Here is an 18,746-nt window from a genome sequence, read left to right as displayed (position 1 = left end):
AATAACAACTAGGTAACTATCAAATCATCCTAAATACTCCAGAAATTGACCTGAAAAGTCTGGCAGAACAGATTCTACAACTAAAGGCAGAGAAGAGGCCACATCAAAGAAGGTAGGAAGCGTAGAGAGTTGGTCTGGGAGAGAAACAGATCATGGCCGCTGCAGTGGGGAGGAAGCCACAGTTGCAAAGGGTGAAAGATAGACCAGCACAAAGGGGAGTGCATGGGAAAAATGAATCCCCAAAGCAATTGGCCTGGAAGTTAGGAGGGCCCTGAATTTCAGGAGTTCTTGCAACCAGCGAAGCTTAAAGCCTAGAGTTTTAAAGGTCAGTGTACTTGGCTGTGGGAGACCTCAGAGAACTCTGGGGCTGCTCTTGGAAGGAAAGCAAGCAAACAGTCTGTAGACATGCAGCATGGAAACAGCAATCTGAAGGGTGCCTAGAGCACACAGTGGGGAGGTTAGCTGCTCATCTCGGAGTGTGACCCAGAGAAGCAGCATTCACAGAGAAACCTCTCAAGGAACAAAGGAATTGGCAGGTGTAATTTCCCTCCTCTGCCTCTCAACATAAGCACAGGGCCAACACTCACTACCTAATTTTCTTACACCAAGTCCTGCCCCTTCACTCTCTGGCAGATCCGCCCTTCCCTGCCACACTTGCCTCAATCCCAGAACAGCAGAACCCCTCGCCCAGAAGACCAACCCAAATTCCTGCCAATACCAAGTCTCCTGATACACGTGTTTTGCAAGACCTCAGTTCCAGTGGTAGTGGTAAGAGGTTTCATTTCACAAGCAGATCAGAGCACATCTAGTTAAAAGTGCCACATTCAGGCAGGAACCAAATGCCCACAACAGGCAAAGAGAACCTCTGTAGACAACTGGCCTAGGATAAAGTGGCCAGATAAGGATAAAGTGGCCAGCACAGAACACCAGGTCACACACAGCACACACTGGAGACAATCCTAGAAGCACCAAGCCCTGGGGAACAGGGGACACACCACATGGCAGGGCACTACAAGTCTTTTTTTTTTTTTTAAATGATTTTATTTATTTATTTGACCAGACAGCAAGAGAAGGAATACAAGCATGGGGAGTGAAAGAGAGAGAAGCAGGTTCCCCGCCGAGTAGAGAGTCCTACACCGGGCTTGATCCCAGGACCTCAGGATCACGACCAGAGCCGAAGGCAGATGCCCAACAACTGAGCCACCTAGGCACTCCACTACAAGATCTCTTCATAAAGCCATTACCCCGAAGAACAGGAGATGCAGCTGACTTTCCTAACACAGAGAAACAGGCACAGAGACTTAGACCAAATGAGCAAAGGAATCTGTCCCAAATGAAAGAACAAAACAAGGCCACAGCAGGAGATCCAAGCAAAACAGGTAAAAGCAACATGCCTGATGGAAAATTTAAAGCAATGATCATAAGGATACTCACTGGACTTGAGAAATGAGTGGAGAACACCAGTGAGACCACTGTCATAGGGGTGAGGAATAATATCCCACAGATAAAGAGCTCAAAAAACAAAATGAGAAACATGCATGATGGAATGAACAGCAAGATGGAAGAAGCAGAGGAACAAATTAATGACCTAAATGACAGAGCAATGGAAAGTAATCAAGTTGAACAAAAGAGAGAAAAAAGAATTATGCAAAACAAAAATAGGGAACTCAGTGACTCCATTAAACATAACCTTCATATTATAGGGTTCCCAGAAGTAGAAGAGAGAAAAGGGGGCAGAGAATGTATCTGAAGAAATAATAGCTGAAAACTTCCTTCATCAGGGAAGGAAACAGAAACCCAGATCCAGGAGGCAAAGAGAGCCCCCAACAAAATCACCAGAGAAGGTTCACCCTAAGACATATTGTAATTAAAATACATAGTGATATATACTAATTAGTAATACAGTAATATAGTGATAAAGAAAATATATTAAAAACAGCAAGACAAAAGACAGTTACAATACAAAGGAAACCACCTAAGGCTACTGGGATTTTTCAGCAGAAACAATTCAAGCCAGAGGAGAGTGGCATAATATATTCAAAGTGCTGAATGGGGAAAACTTACATCCAAGAATATTCTATCCCAGAAAGACTATCACCCAGAACAGGAGAGATAAAAAGTTTCCCAAACAAAAAACATACTATTATATGTTTTATACTATTATTTAATAGTTCATTACTATTAAACTTGCCCTGCAAGAACTATTTTTTTTTTTTACGATTTTATTTATTTATTTGACAGAGAGAGATCACAAGTAGGCAGAGAGACAGGCAGAGAGAGAGGAAGAAGCAGGCTCCCCGCTGAGCAGAGAGCCTGATGTGGGACTCGATCCCAGGACCCTGAGATCATGACCTGAGCCGAAGGCAGCGGCTTAACCCACTGAGCCACCCAGGCGCCCTGCAAGAACTATTAAAGGGGACTCTTTGAGTGGAAAGGAAAGACCAAAAATGAGATATGAAAGTAGGAAACACAAAAAGCAGTTCAAAGAAATTATTTCTGTAAAAAAAAAAAATCAGTCAAGGAACACACAAAATAAAAGGATGTAAAATATGACACTATATACCTAAAAGGTGGGGAGGAGGGGAGTAAAGAATGGGTTCAAACTTAAACAACGATCAACTTAATATAGACTCTATGCAGATGTTATATACCTAATAATAACCACAAATCAAAAACCCCTAACGGGTATACAAAAAATAAAGAGAAAAATCCAATTAGATCACTAAAGAAAACCAGCAAACTATGAGAGACAAGAAATGATCAGAGGAATAAATCTTCAGAAAGAATCACAAAACAAGTAATAAAATGGCAATAAATGCATATCTATCCAATAATTACTTTGAATGCAAATGGACTGAATGCTCCAATCAAAAGACAGTTAAAGAATGGGTAAAAAACCAAGGTCCATCTATATGCTGCTTGGAAGAGACCCATTTTAGACTTAAAGACACCTGTAGACTGAAAGTGAGAAGATGGAGAAACACTTATCATGCAAATTCACAAAGAATTTGGGAGTAGCAGTACTTATACTGGACAAAACAGACTTTTTAAACAAAGACTTAACAAGAGACAAAGAAGGATACTGAATAATCATAAAGGGAACAGCCCAACAAAAAGATATGACAAGAGTAAATGTTTCTGCACCCATATACATAAAAGTCATTAACAAACATGAACTAATCAATAACAATACAATTATAGCAGGGGACTTTTACACTCTACTTACATCAATGGACAGATCATCTAAACAGAAAATCCACAAGGAAACAATTAATTTGAATGACACACTGGACCAGATAGACTTAACAGATATATTTGGAACATTCCATCTTAAAACAGCAGAATACACATTCTTTTCAAGTGCACACAGAACATTCTCCAGAACAGATCCCATATTAGGCCACAAAACAAGCCTCAACAAATCCAAAAAGATCGAAGTCATACCATGCATCTTTTCTGACCACAATGCTATGAAACTAGGAGTCAATCACAAGAAAAAAATCTGGCAAGACCACAAATACATGGAAGTTAAATAACATGAAAACATGCTCATCAGTACTCATTATCAGGGAAATGCAAATCAAAACTATACCTCACACCTGTCAGAATGGCTAAAAGAAAAAACACAAGAAACAAGTGTTAACAAGGATGTGGAGAAAAAGGAACCCTCCTCTTGCACTGTTGGTGGGAATGCAAACTGGGGCAGCCACAGTGGAAAATAGTAAGGGGGCTCCTCAGAAAGTGAAAAATAGAACTACCACATGATCTAGCAATTGCACTACTGAGTATTTACCCAAAGAATACAAAAGCGCTAATTCAAAGGGATACATGCACCCCTGTGTTAATGCAGCATTATTTACAATAGCCAAGATATGGAAGCAACCTAAGTGTCTATCCATAGAAGAATGGATAAAGAATGGATAAAGAAAACATGGTGTGTGTGTGTGTGTGTGTGTGTGTGTGTGTGTAAGTAATATTATGGAATATTACTCAGCCATAAAAAAAGAATGAGATCTTTCCATTTGTAGCAAACATGGATGAACATGGAGGACATTATGCTAAGTGAAATAAATCAAAGAAAGACAAATACCGTATCATTTCACTTATACGTGGAATCTAAATAACAGAACAACAAACACAACCAGGCTCTTAAATATAGAAAACAAAGTCATGGTTAGCAGAGGGCAAAGTAGTGTGGGGACAGAGGAAATAAAGGGAATTAAGAGGCACAAATTTCCAGTTATAAAATAAATAAGGCACAGAGATGAAAAGTAGAGATAGGGAATATAGTCAATATTATAATAACATTATAATATTGTATGGTTACAGATGATGACTACATTTATTGTGGTGAGAACTGAGTAATGTATAGAATTGTTCCACCAGTATGCTGTACACCTGAAACTAATATAACACTATATGTCAACTACACTTAATAAAAAAGAAAATCACAAGGAAAATATATTTATAGTTCTATACTGTAATTATCAAAAAGGATCCATATATAAGTGGATCCACACATTTCAAACTTGTGTTGTTTAACAGTCAAAAGTAATATTATTGGGGTGCCTGGGTGGCTCAGTGGGTTAAAGCCTCTGCCTTCGGCTCAGGTCATGATCCCAGGGTCCTGGGATTGAGCCCTCTGCAGAGCAGAGAGCCTGTTTCCTCCTCTCTGCCTGCCTCTCTGCCTACTTGTGATCTCTGTCAAATAAATAAATAAAATCTTAAAAAAAAAAAAAAGTAATATTACTGAAAAATTCACTTACTAGAAATAGCTCCAGTATGATCCCATTTTTATAAAAAACAAAAGGCTATGTGTAATATGTATGTATAGATATATGTATAGAACATGCATATATATATGTATATACATATATATATATAAGTTTGTATGAACACAGTATAAGTCTAGAAGGACATATACCAAATTGTTAACAGGTTAGGGCGTAGGGGGAGCAGAAGGCACGATGGCAATGAACAGAGACACTTTTACTTCTTACCTCATTTACTTGGGTATTGTTCAAATGTGTTACAAAAGTATGTATTATTTTGGTCCTTTTAAAGCACCCTATAAATGAATTTTTTTTAAAAAAGCCTAGCCTTAGGCTATTTAGTATTAGTATCAAATTAAAAGGTTTAGGGGTTGAGTCGTTCTGTGATTTCTCCTGAATACGATTTATAATGTAGTTTTTTTTTTTTTTTGTCAACATTATAGATTTCTTGAAAATCAGTAACACTGAAAATAAAAAAATGTCAACAAAAGCCAAGTTTGATTAGTTTTTATAGTATTTACTATTAGTATTACTTGGTGAGGTGAGAGTAGTTCCAATTACATTTGTTGACACATTAAGAATAAAATATTTAGGGGTGCCTGGGTGGCTCAGATAGTTAAGCATCTATCTCCCTTTGGCTCGGCTCATGATCTCCAGGTCTGGGGATCGAGCCCCACATTGGGCTCCCAGCTCAGTGGGGAGACTGCTTCTTCTTCTTCCCCTCCCCCTGCCTGTGCTCTGTCTCAAATGAATAAATAAAATCTTTAAAAATAAAATATTTAATATTCTATTTTCAATGGTTTTCTACATCAATACTATCTAATTGGAATACATCAATACTATCTAATCTAATTTCAGGTACATATACAAAACATTCGGTATGTATATATTGAAGTTAATACATGGAGAAAACAAAATACATTTAATAAAGGATTGGAATTCACAATGGATTGTTAAGTACTTACTTGAAAAATGTTCTTGGTCAACACCATTACTGCTTCCCACTATATTACATAACTGGGCATTCGTTATCAAGTTGTGCATCCCAAGAATAGCTACAAATATAGAAAAAGAGTTACTTTTACTTCCATCGGTTTCAAACATAAATAATTGATTTTACAACCAAAAATTTGTGATTTTAACATTTTCTGAACATTTTATTTTGCAGCCAAAAAAGGAGACAATGTGATTAAAAAATCACCCATAACCTCTCTCTCATTAACACCCCGATTACTTCATCCCTTATTTGGATTTAGATTTCCCCATATTTATGAATTCAGACACGCAACTGAAGCCAGCCTAACCCTAAATGTAATTCTATACTTAGCTCCATCTGGTGGCTAAGAAAGAATACTGAAATGATCTATTTTTGCTGTCCATCTCACAAGAGTTCTAGGAACAATGCAATCTAAGGCAGATTTTCAACTTCACCATTTTTATATTTGTTAATCTCATGTTCATTTACATTCATATTTTAGCTAAGAGTAGAATACTAAAAGTATATCTGAATTCTCATCTTTAAGATTAAAGCAGCATTCCTCAAAAATGACAGGAGAAATCTGGTTTTCGGTTTTAATGCCCCTTTGCACACATGTGGCAGAAGCTACAGTATGCCCCTGGCCCATTCCCCTCTGAGGAAAGCACCATTTACAACTCTAATAGTCCTCAGCATCCCAAGGAATCAGACACCTGCTCTGGCACTGTACACTGACTGTCCCCTTCCTGGGTCCTTCCCAAAGAACCATCACTCTTCCTTTCAAACATGTTAGCTTCTGGGGTTCCTTGGTGCTAAGATATCGCCCCACATGTCATATTTTTCTACCTTGGTAAATGGGTACATGCAGAGGCAGGTCGGGGAGATACCTGTCCAGGTAAGAAACCAGCAATGATGAAAACAACAGGGAGGTCTGGAGTGTTCCAGATATACTTCAGAAAGTAGGGAAAGTGGTAAGGATAGCTCAGGACTGTTTGTCTGCTTTCCAGTTACTCAACTTGGGGTCTTCCTTTTTTTCCCTAAAGTTTATTTTGTTTATTTTTAGTAATCTTGACACCCAAGGTGAGGCTCAAACTCACGACTCTAAGATCAAGAGTTGCATGCTCTTCTGAATGATCCAGCCAAATGCCCCTCATCTTGGGGTTGTAACGGTAAAATGGGACAGTAGTTGACCCTTAAGAGACTTTTTCAATGCTCAGATGGGACAGCTTCTAGATTTTTTATAAAGACTTTCAAATAATGTAACACGGGAAAAGATGTCAAATAATATACTCCATTAACATAAAAATTTCACCATTGAGAGCATTTTAAAAAATGAAAGTCTTTGCCAGATTTATAGAATAAAAGACAAAGCCAAATATGTGGTCTACTGATTCAACAGCACTTTACTAGGCAAAGGAAGCATCAGTATGATACAAGTGCTGGCATTCCCCTGCCTTCCCCTCCCTTCCGCACTCATTCACCCATTAGTTTTAGGAGATACCTGCAAGGTCACACAATTCTGTATCAGAAGCACTTGTCAAAGCTTCTTCTAATTCCGGATCAAGAGATATTTTTTCTTCTGTGAAAGTCTGCATAGGTTTCTGTTTCGGGATAAATATTTTCCCTATAAAATAAAGCAGTTTGTTAATTCTGATATTTCTATTAACTACTCATTACCATTTTACTCTTTAACAAAAATTATGAAAAGTATGTACAAGTGAAGCTGAGGGAAAAAGTCAAGATAAATACCTACAATAATGTTGTTTCATCTTCAGATTTTTTTTTTAAAGATTTATTTATTTATTTGACACAGAGAGAGAGACAGCAAGAAAGGGAACTCAAGGTTGGGGAGAGGGAGAAGCAGGCCTTCCACAGAGCAGGGAGCCCGATGCGGGGATCGATCCCAGGACCCTGGGATCATGACCTGAGCCAAAGGCAGACGCTTAATGACTGAGCCACCCAGGCCCCCCAATCTTCAGATTTTTTTTTTTTTTTGGGTAGAGGAGTGGGGGGGGGGTTAGAAAATTCATCTACTATCCTGCTCTAAGATTAGGAGTCTGAAAACACTTTGGGAAAATCTTTACCTATAAAATGGCATAATGATGCTTCACTTAGGAACTGTTGTGAAGCTAAATGAAATAATGCTCATTAAAAAAAAAGCAGAGTGTCTGGCTCAAACAGCATTCTTTATCTTGGCTATATAGGTATTATTTTCCTTATTAATGTAAAAAACTCCTGTTTTAGCTTCATTGTACTTATGATTTTCAATGTCAACCACCTCAAATATTGTTTTTTAAATAAATAAAACATACATGAATGCATTCATTAAAAAAAAAATGTTGTTTCATTTTCAATATGTATTTTAAGTTTCCAGGGCAATATGAGGGCTGGCTGTACAATCCAGAATGAAGGAGGAGAAAAAAAAAATCAACTGAGAAACTGTTCTATTTGTGAAAATAAAAATAGGCTCTTTTGAGAGTAATTATGAGTTACTCAACAAATACTGAATCAAACGATGAATGTAGGAATAAAATTGAGAAATCTATAAAACTTTTAGAGATTAAAAAAAAAAATGGAATCCACTTTCTTACTCTTAAGCAACAAACTGTTGGCCAAGGGAACAATCAAGTTTATGAGCCCAGAAATTCAAGATCTAATTGCAAAGAAACTCCTGTATGTCCTAAGGGGTACCTGGACACTTTAGGTCACTATTCTTCTAAGCCTCAATGGATGCTAAAAAGGTTACCTGTTAAGAAACTTACAGGTTTTTAGAAAACTAAAATCTTTATTATGTGAAAACTAGTATTTTATTACCACATGTTCAATGCAAGAGTGAAAACATGAAGGAAATGGAAAATGGTAATGATGCAATTGCAGCACAAGCTGACCAAACATGACATACTCATACACGGTGGGCACTGGGTTACCAAGAATGCCTCCGGTTTCTCTCCCAAGACAAGTGAAAAGTCGCACTAAATATCTAGAAAGGTCTATGCATACCTTCACACAAGTGCCAATTTGTTTTCCATTAGGAAAACTACCAGGGAAATATACAAGATTATGTGGCGTGATGAATCTATGCAGTGCTCTATCAAAAGAATGTCTCTGGGCTTATAAGTAGTATAGCGAGTGTTGTCTTATTCAAAATATACCTCAACCCGTGCAACCAAAAGGAATCCTTCCACAACAGACTGCTTCTAGCAATCTGGCCAAAACTGTTCAGCTATTTTCTACTAAGTCATCTAAAGGACCTTAATTCTTGATACTATGTTTTTTATGGTGAGCATTTCCATTTGTTTCTTATTAAGAAAATAGTTTCCACATCTCTGCTGAAATTCCTCCTTTGTTTATGCATGCTGTGTACCTTGTCCACTAGATTCTTTGGCATTTTTGTTATAGTTATTTTGAAGTTCCTAGCTGATAACACCAATATCCGTGTCATGTCTAAGTCTTATATTGACTCTTATTTTCTTGAGTATGGGGAATATGTATCTTAAGATCTTTGGCTGCATGCTAGGCATTTTTATATAGAAGTATAGCAGAGACTGAAGGAAATGATATTTCTTCTTAGAGGCATGTCCTGTAGGTCAGGGCTGAATCAATATGCTCTACAGTTGAGCTGAATCTGGGCTTTGTCACTTTAGTTTGAGTCAGTTCCTCAGTGGCTTCAAACATTCTGAATATAGGATCAGGACTCTCTCTCCAGGAAACCCTCAGATTACAACCCCCATGGGGTTCTGGAGATCTGTGCTCCATGAACCATGAACTGTGAGGAGTTTCTACTGATATGAAGCCCAGGCTGCCAACTTTCTGACTGAATGGGGAGCTGCCCTTGTTTTCCTGTCCCACCCCCTGATTTCTGGGCTTTGGCAGATCTCTCAGGCCCCCTCACCTAGTCTACTCTACACTCTGTGAAGTTGGGGTTGGCCTGGAAGGGTTTTCTCCCAGCCTTCCTGCCTCTCTGAGCTGAAAACCTATACCTCAGGAATTTTCTCTCAGCTCTGCTTCACTGCCTTTGTTCTTCTAATATCCTTAGCACTAAATGAAGACCTAAGGGAAAGAAGTAGGGGTAGTGCAATCTTAGCATCTCTAAAGCTGCACTGTCCAATATAGTAGCCACTAGCCACATCTGATTATTTAAATTTAAATTTAATTAATTAAAATTAGAAATTCAGTTCCTCAGTCATACTAGGCACATTTCAAGTATCTGATAGCTACATTTGGCTAGCATGTAGCCACCACACTGGTTAGCACAGACACTGAACATTTCCATTATGGCAGAAAGTTCTAGTGGATAGCACTGCTGGAGCAGTGCTTCTCTGGATTTCTAATCTATCACCTAATCCAAACATAATCATTAGAAGTTTATTAAAAATTAGGCTGACTTCTCCTGATTCCTTTCTATGATGGTTTTCTGCTTTTCCCTACATTTCAGTCAGCCAAGAGAGAAGTACGTCACTGATCTAATGGAGGGCTTGTCACTTTCTAAAGTCATTTAGGTTTGTGTCCTCAAGTTCTCTGATAGATTTTTTAAAATGATAATGATGTACTTATACTGCTTGTCTGGGTTAGTACATAAGAACAATAGTCTCTTGTAACTTTCTACATTTGGGTTAGAAGTCTTTCTGGTTAAGCATTATTTTAAAAATGGCATTTGGTCAATCCACAATATATTTGTATTAGTAAGGATGTTTTTAACTGCAGGTAATATAATACTCAATGAAAAGTGGTTTAAGGGTGCCTAGGTGGCTCAGTCGGTTGGACATCTGCCTTCGGCTCAGGTCATGATCCCAGAGTCCTGGGATTGGGCCCCACATTTGGCTCCCTGCTCAGTGGGAAGCCTGCTCCTCCCTTTCCCTCTGTCTGCCACTTCCCCCGTCTTTTGCTCTCTCTGTCTCTGTCAAATAAATAAATAAAATCTTAAAAAAAAAAAAAAAAGTGGTTTAAACTGGTGTGTCTCAGGCTTTCATGTGCACCTCACTCACCTGGTGATCTTATTAAAGTACAAATTTTGATCAGTAGGTCTCACATGGGATCTGAGTTTCTGCATCTAACTAATCTCCAAAATGATGCCAATACTGACCCACAGACCATTTTGAAAGCAGCAAGACTTCAAACAATAAGTATTTTTATAATCTCAGTAAGTCCACACATAGGTGGTTGTAGGGTTGGTTGAGTGGCTCAGTGTTGACATCAAGGCCCAGGATCTTTCCATTCTTCTCTTTGGTTATAATCAGCATAAAGGCCTTTGTTCTCAGGCGATTAGTCTCAAGATGATTTCTGCAACACTAAGTATCAAGACCTCATGTGACAAGGTCAGGGCAAGAAAGAGGGACATAATTTTCATAAGGAAATCTTTATAAGGAAAACCGTGCAGACTTCTCCTCAGGTTTCTCTGGCCAGAACTGGTCATATGTCCAACTGCAGGGGTGGCATTTTCATTCTATTTCAGAGACAGGTTCTGCCAGTAAGGCTGAAGGGATCTGTGAATTTTTACTGAAAATGCCAACCACAGACTGTGTCCAATATTAAACTGGATGCAGGACAGCTCTGTGCTTCCTTGATTCCCTGAACATTTTGCTATAGCTACACAGACACATTCTGCTTATTTGTCTTCTGTAAAATTTACAAGGACATGGTTTTTGTTCTCTGTTTATCTCTACATCCTTGCCTAGTGCACAGCAGGCAAGCCAATTTGTAGAATAAATAATTTGGTGATCACCTCCAGTTCAACTACATAATTTTATAAAGCATAATTTAAATACCCTGGTTCTAAGTTACACGGCAAAGTGAACACTAGAACACAGGTTCCCAAACTCCGAATCCAGTGTTTCTTCCAATAAACTGGTAGTTTTCAAACGTAACTTTTTTAGCAGGAAACATTCCCCCTCTTATAGCTATATATATGATGGTATCCATAACTGATCTTCTTCATACCAAATTTTGGAGTTCTGATGATTATTAGATAATCTTTTATTCTTGGTTGGCAAAGGCAAATCCAAATCATTACATCCTGATAACTCCATAGTACTTTTCTCAGTGGTTTGACAGTATAATTTTTTTAAAAAGATTTTATTTATTTATTTGACAGAGAGAGATCACAAGTAGGCAGAGAGAGAGAGAGAGGAGGAAGCAGGCTCCCTGCTGAGCAGAGAGCCCGATGCGGAACTCGATCCCAGGACCCTGAGATCATGACCTGAGCCGAAGGCAGCAGCTTAACCCACTGAGCCACCCAGGCACCCCTGACAGTATAATTTTTTTTTTTAAAGGTTTTTATTTATTTGACAGAACACAAGCAGGGGGAGCAGCAGAGAGAAGAGGAGAAGCAGACTCCCCACTGAGCAGGGAGCCTGATGCAGGGCTTGATCCCAGGACCCTGGGATCATGACCTGAGCGGAAGACAGATGCCCAACTTGAGCCACCTAGGTGCCCAGTTGACAGTATAATTAAAGTGGCTTGGAATTCATGACTTTGTCATTTCAGGATAATTACGTTATCCTGAGCTCAGTCTCACCTGCATTTTCAACAGTCTATGGCAGGAGTTTTAGAGACTGGCTGCACACTGGATTCACCTGGGGGACTTTAAAAAATTCTGATGTCTAAGTCCCACTCCAGCGATTTTGATGTAATTGGTCTGGTGAGCTGTATGAGACAGCTGGATTTTTAAAAGCTCTCTAGGGATTCTAATGCATAGCAGTCAAGGTTGAGAACCACTAGGTTATGGTATTCACTTACTAAACAAAACTACACAAGCTATCAAATAGCTGCCCATGTCTTATTCTAGGGACCAATGGAATCTAAAGCATCATAACAATCTAAAATGTTTATTTTTGTTATCCTCATCTACATTCCATAGAGGCATTATTAATATCTAATTTTTCCCATACATAAACTTTTGCTAATACTTACAAATACAAAACGTATCTCATCATAAAAAACAATAAAGCAAAACAACAAAATTTCAAAGGACTTACGGAAATGTTCCTGTGATACAGAATTTTACTGTTAATTTATACAGCCCAGACAGTCTGGTACCTCACCTGGCACTCCTCTTTAAAATAAATTCTCTGTATATAGACATTTTTGTTGTAGGCGTATTCAGCCTGTACAATATTTTAACAATATAAAAATAATTACTTCATATTTCTTCATGGTTAGTTTAACACTAACACTGTAACAATGATCTTTTAATGCACATACACAAAATCTAATCATAGAAAACTAACAGTACCTAAGGAGACCCTCCAAATTAATTTATAGACCTAAACAATCCCTTTCAAAATCTCAGCTGACTTCTTTGCAGACAGTGAGAAGGTAATGCTAAAACTCACAGAAATCCAAGGGATCCAAGACAGCCAAATAATCTTGAAAAAAAAAAGAACAAACTGGACTTACAGTTTCAAATTTCAAAACTTAATACAAAGCTGTTGTAATCAAGACAGTATTATGCTGCATCAGGAAAGACATCTAGATCAATGGAATAGAACTGAGAGTCCAGAAATAAACCCTTTATGTTTATGGTCAATTGAATGTCTACAAGGGTACCAAGACGATTCAATGGAGAAAGAATTGTCTTTTCAACAAATGGTGCTAGGAAAACTGCATCGCTATATGAAAAAGAATGAAGTCAATCCCCTACCTCTTATCATACAGAAATATTAATTCAAAATGGATTATAGACCTAGATTTAAAAACTGAAACTGTAACAATCTAAGGAAAAGCTGTAAGAGTAAATCTCCATGACCCTGTGTTAAGCAAAGGTTTTTGGATATCACAAGCACCAATGACATAAATAAATAAATAAATAATTGAACTATACCAAAATTTACAACTTTTGTGGGGCAAATGATGCCACCAAGAAAGTGAAGAGAAGGGGCACCTGGGTGGCTCAGTGAGTTAAAGCCTCTGCCTTCGTCTCTGGTCATGATCTCAGGGTCCTGGGATTGAGTCCTGCATGCACTGGGCTTTCTGCTCAGCGGGAAGCCTGCTCCCCCCTGCCCTCTGCCTGCCTCTCTGCCTACTTGTGATCTCTGTCTGTCAAATAAATAAATAAAATCTTTTTAAAAAAAATTAGTTAAAAAAAAAAAAAGAAAGTGAAGAGAAAAGTTATAGAATGGTTAAAAAAAAAAAATGTTTTTAAAATCATGTGCCTGATAAGGAACTTGTATCCAGAACATAAAAGAAAGATCATCAATAGTAAGTCAATGACTGATGTAAAACATCAGGAATTTTTTTAAGGTTTTATTTTATTTTATTTTTTAAAAGATTTTATTTATTTATTTGACAGACAGAGATCACAAGTAGGCAGGGAGGCAGGCAGAGAGAGAGGAAGAAACAGGTTCCCCACCAGGCAAAGAGCCCGACACAGGGCTCGTCCCAGGACCCTGGGATCATGACCTGAGCCGAAGGCAGAGGCTTTAACTCACTGAGCCACCCAGGCTCCCCTAAGGTTTTATTTTAATCACTCAGTGCTCATCATAACAAATGCATTACTTAATCCTCATCACCTATTTTACCCATGCCCCTACCCACCCCCCTTCTGGTAACCATTAATTAGTTTGTTCTCTATAGTTAAGAATCTTTTCCGTGGTTTGTCTGTTTTTACCTCTTTGTTCAACTGTTCTGTTTCTTAAATTCCATATATGAGTGATATCATACTGTATTTGTCTTTGACTGACTTATTTCACTTAGCATTATACTCTGTAACTCCATCCAAGTCATTGCAAATGGCAAAATATCATTCTTTTTTATGGCTGAGTAATATTTGTGTGTATGTGTGTGTGAGAGAGAGATCTGCTTTATCCATTCATCTACTGATTGACACTTGGGCTATTGTACATAATGCTGCTATAAACTTAAGTGTGGAAATATTCCTTTGAATTTGTGTTTTTGTATTCTTTGGGTAAATAACTAGTGTGATTGCTAGATCATAGGTTAGTTCCATTTTTAACTTTTTGAGGAACCCTCATACTCATAATGCTACACCAGTTTGCATTCCCACCAACAGTGCAAGATGGTTCCTTTTTCTCCACATCCTTGCCAACACTTGAGTCTTGTGTTTTTGATTTTAGCCATTCTGACAGGTATGAGGTGATAAAACTGTAGTTTTAATTTGCATTTCCCTGATGATGAGTTATGCTGAGCATGTTTTCATGTTTGTTGGCCATCTATACGTCTTCTTTGAAGAAATATCTGTTCATGTCTTCTGCCCATTTTCTAAGTAAGTGTTTGGTTTTGGGGTGTTCAGATGTGTGAGTTATTTCTATACTTTGGATACTAACCCTTCATCAGATAGATCATTTGCAAATATCTTCTCCCATTCAGTAGGTTGCCTTTTAATTATGTTGTTCTTTTTGTGCAGAAGCTTTTTATTTTGATGCAGTCCCAATACTTTATTTTTGCTTTTGTTTCTCTGTCCTCAAAGGACCTAGCAAAATAATTTTTAAAAACCTAATTTCAAAATGAGCAAAAGATTTGAACAGACATTTCTCCAAAGAAGATACACAGATGTCTAACAGCACATGAAAAAAAATGTTCAATGTCATTAGTCATTGGAGAAATGCAAATCAAAACCACAACACATTATCACTTCACACCTACTAGCATGACTACAATCAAAAGGACAGACAAGTGACGAGGATGTGGAGAAACTGGAACCGTAATATATTGCTGATGGGAATATAAAATGGTGCAGCCACTTTGGAACAGTTTGGCAGCTCTTCAATTGTTAAACATAGTTAACATATGACCCAGTAATTCTATTCCTAAGCATACACCTAAGAGAAATGAAAACATGTGTCTATACAACAACTTGTACACAGATATTCACAGCATTATCCATAATAGCTAAAAAGTGAAACAATCCAAATGTCCATCAACTGATGACATTTATTCATACAATGACATATGATTCAGCCATAAAAAGAAACAAAGCACTGATACATGCCACAACAGGGGTGAAACCCCCAAATATTTTGCTAAATGAAAAAAGCTCATCATAAATACAGATTGCATGATTCTATTTATACAAAATGTCCAGACAGGCAAATTTAAAGAGACAGAAAGTAGATCAGTGATTTCCTAGGGCTAGAAATAGATTGAGAAATTGACTGCCAGTGAGTGAGTGAGACTGACTGCTAATGGGTAGGTACATTATTTGTTTTTGGGTGATGAAGATGTTCTAACCTGAAGACTGTGGTGACAGTTGCACAACTCTGCAATATATTAAAAACCATTAAATTGTATACTCCAAATGGGTAGTGTTATGGTGTGGACTGCATCTTAATAAAGATTTCAAAAAACCATGAAGGCGCTGATATATCAAATATAGGTTTTCTGTCTTCCAAAGTGAATTTATATTCGCCCCCTAAAATGTAAAGAAAAAAGATAATGTTCTAGGATATATTAAGTGAGACAGCAGGTTTGGGCTTCTTAACCAAAACCAGCTGTTTTCTGAGAAATATATCATTAGCAAAATGCTAGACTGATCCCATATAACAGAAAATGCCTTTCTAAACGTGTGCCCTAATTAAGTCTTTTATCAGTTAGATTTAAGCTAAAAATCTTAATGACTATGAGACATCAACAAATATAACAGACCTTTATAATGGTTAGTTTGATTTGTGCCCTCAATATCTCACAGGATGAGTGAAATGTTAGGCTTCTGTTAGACGCAGAGGTGTTTTGTATGGGGGTGTTTTTGCAGACAGTATGGAAATGCACCACAAATTTGGTACTGCTTTTACATAAAACTATTAAGCTTATTAGTATCATACTTTAGTATGATCATCTTGATTCTTTTGTGTTTTTTCAAAACAGATTATTTCTTTAAAGAAATCTCCATCTCATTCTGGTAAAATGACTTAACATATATAAAGGAAGTGGTATGTAACAAACATAATAGATACACATTAATTCTTTATTTATACATTCTTATTCTTAATATTCTTATATTTCTCTTGGGATTTCTTGCATATGTGTGTGTGATAGAGACAGAGATGGAGTTTTCCAAAACAAACTAACAAACCAAGAAGACTGAAAACTATATAGTCCCAGGTATCTTTGTTAGTGGTTCTTAAACTCAAGAATGGAACTAGGCTAGGCATGGTTATTTTTAAAAAAGCTCCCTAGGTGGGTGCCTGGGTGGCTCAGTGGGTTAAGCCGCTGCCTTCGGCTCAGGTCATGATCTCAGGGTCCTGGGATCGAGTCCCGCATCGGGCTCTCTGCTCAGCAGGGAGCCTGCTTCCTCCTCTCTCTCTCTGCCTACTTGTAATCTCTCTCTGTCAAATAAATAAATAAAATCTTTAAAAAAAAAAAAAAGCTTCCTAGGTGATTCCGATAATTACCTACTCAAATTAATAACTACTAATCCGTATAATTAGAGTTCTGAAAAGAATAGGATGAGTTACCCTGGACTAGTCTAATTTAACATGGTCAAAAAGCCCTGACTTACAACTTTAAATATGTGCATTTATTTGAAATAACATAAATGTGTGAGGAAATAACTGCTCATTTTTATCCTTCAGTAGACAGCACTCAATCTAAGTGACATTAATTTCCTTGCTTAACATAGCAAAGTCCGAAACTGGAATTTTTTAAAAAACTGAAACTATAATTCTTTATATTGAAGCAAAATAATAAACAATCACTAGATCAGAAAAAAATCTGTCAGACAAGTATGATATGACATGTTCCCCCCCCGCCCGCCTCAAATGGAACAAAACAAACAAAAACAGGGCTATGACTCCTGGTTGCTAAGAATATTAAAATAGTTCAGTAATGTTTACGCAACTACCAATGACAGCTAAGGAAATAAAAGAAACCAAGATAAGAATTCATATAATAGCAATTGAAATGCATGGCACTGAGCCAAACTCCTGTTTGTGCCAAGGGGGGCAGTAGGGAAGGAAAACCTTGCCAAGACTCTTGTTATTGTCACAAAATCAGTAAGAGATATTGCTAACCATGTTAACAATTTTATTGCCAGACTTTTCTTCACTAGTCCTCATCTCTTTTGCTATGATACCAAGTTACAGCTACCACAAATGCTAAGAATTATCTTAGTCATAGCTTCAGCCTTGCTGAGCATATAAAAGGTATTGTAACAAGAAACAGAGATGGCTCTTATTTATTTCATTTCTACAGAGGTGGAAGGCCCTAGCTAATTTTACTGTTTAGTTGTTTGTAAGCTACCTGTTCCAAAACAGAAACGAGGTAATTAGGCCACTCTGATGTCCAAGGGGCTTTGGGATATGCCTTTTGACCAGATGCACACCAACCTCCAATCAACCAAACTAAAGAATAAAGGATCTTTAATCCTGAAAAGGCATTTTTGCTTTCATCCAATGACACATGATAACTGTGTAATACTGTAATATGATCACCAATAAATGCTCATTTATTCAACAAATGTTTAGTGAGTTTGTGCATACTAGATAATGAGCTAGAAGACACTATAAGGAAAGTAAGAGATCTTTACTTTGTGGAGAGATGATTCTGGAGACTTCTACTTCTGACCAAAGTGAAATAATAAAGACAGGATTTACCCATATGCCTGAAGCCCAAAAATGGACAGACTATACGAAAGTTTTCAAGACACTAATAATCATCAGGCAACTTAGGACAGTGATCCCTGAGAGATGAGAAACAAAGCGAGCCCTCTGACCGCTCAGCTTCCTGCCTAGAGAAAAGTGTCCAGCCACAGCACAAGGGAATGGGAACCCAGGCAGGGCCTGGGAAATGTTCTGAACTAGGAGCCAGAGCTGACAGAAGACCAAATCAGCTGGCATCTGCAGAACAGCACACCAGAGAGGACAGAGTTACAGAGATGAAACTCTGGAGTTCTGGAGCTCTACAGAGAGCTACCTTTTCATCCTCAACAGAGTACTACTTGGCACATGTGTGAGGAAACTACCTGGGGCCAAGGAAAACACACCTGAGAAGATGCCAGGTAATAGTGCCTGTGCTCATGCAGAGCTGGGAGTAAGACCTGTTCCCAG

At 37.8% G+C, this 18,746-nt stretch overlaps 1 protein-coding gene across 2 annotated transcripts in view; it reads right to left on the bottom strand.

Moving 5' to 3' along the window:
• Positions 1–18,746, bottom strand: part of TMOD3 (tropomodulin 3) — a 76,581-nt gene that overhangs the window by 14,614 nt on the left and 43,221 nt on the right. For both annotated transcript variants that reach the window (XM_004755422.3, XM_013057682.2), the window contains exons 4-5: positions 7,250–7,372; positions 5,738–5,827 (exon numbers count right to left, since the gene is read on the bottom strand). In XM_004755422.3, coding sequence (XP_004755479.1) covers positions 5,738–5,827; positions 7,250–7,372 — 213 coding nt within the window. The remainder of the gene's footprint in view (positions 1–5,737; positions 5,828–7,249; positions 7,373–18,746) is intronic.

Source organism: Mustela putorius, unplaced genomic scaffold, assembly GCF_011764305.1.
Source record: "Mustela putorius furo isolate JIRA1106 unplaced genomic scaffold, ASM1176430v1.1 tig00003898_pilon_pilon_pilon, whole genome shotgun sequence".
In the NCBI taxonomy this organism is placed as follows: Eukaryota; Metazoa; Chordata; class Mammalia; order Carnivora; family Mustelidae; genus Mustela; species Mustela putorius.
The sequence above is the reverse complement of the archived record's forward strand: the minus strand, read 5'-3'. Positions and strand labels throughout refer to the sequence as shown.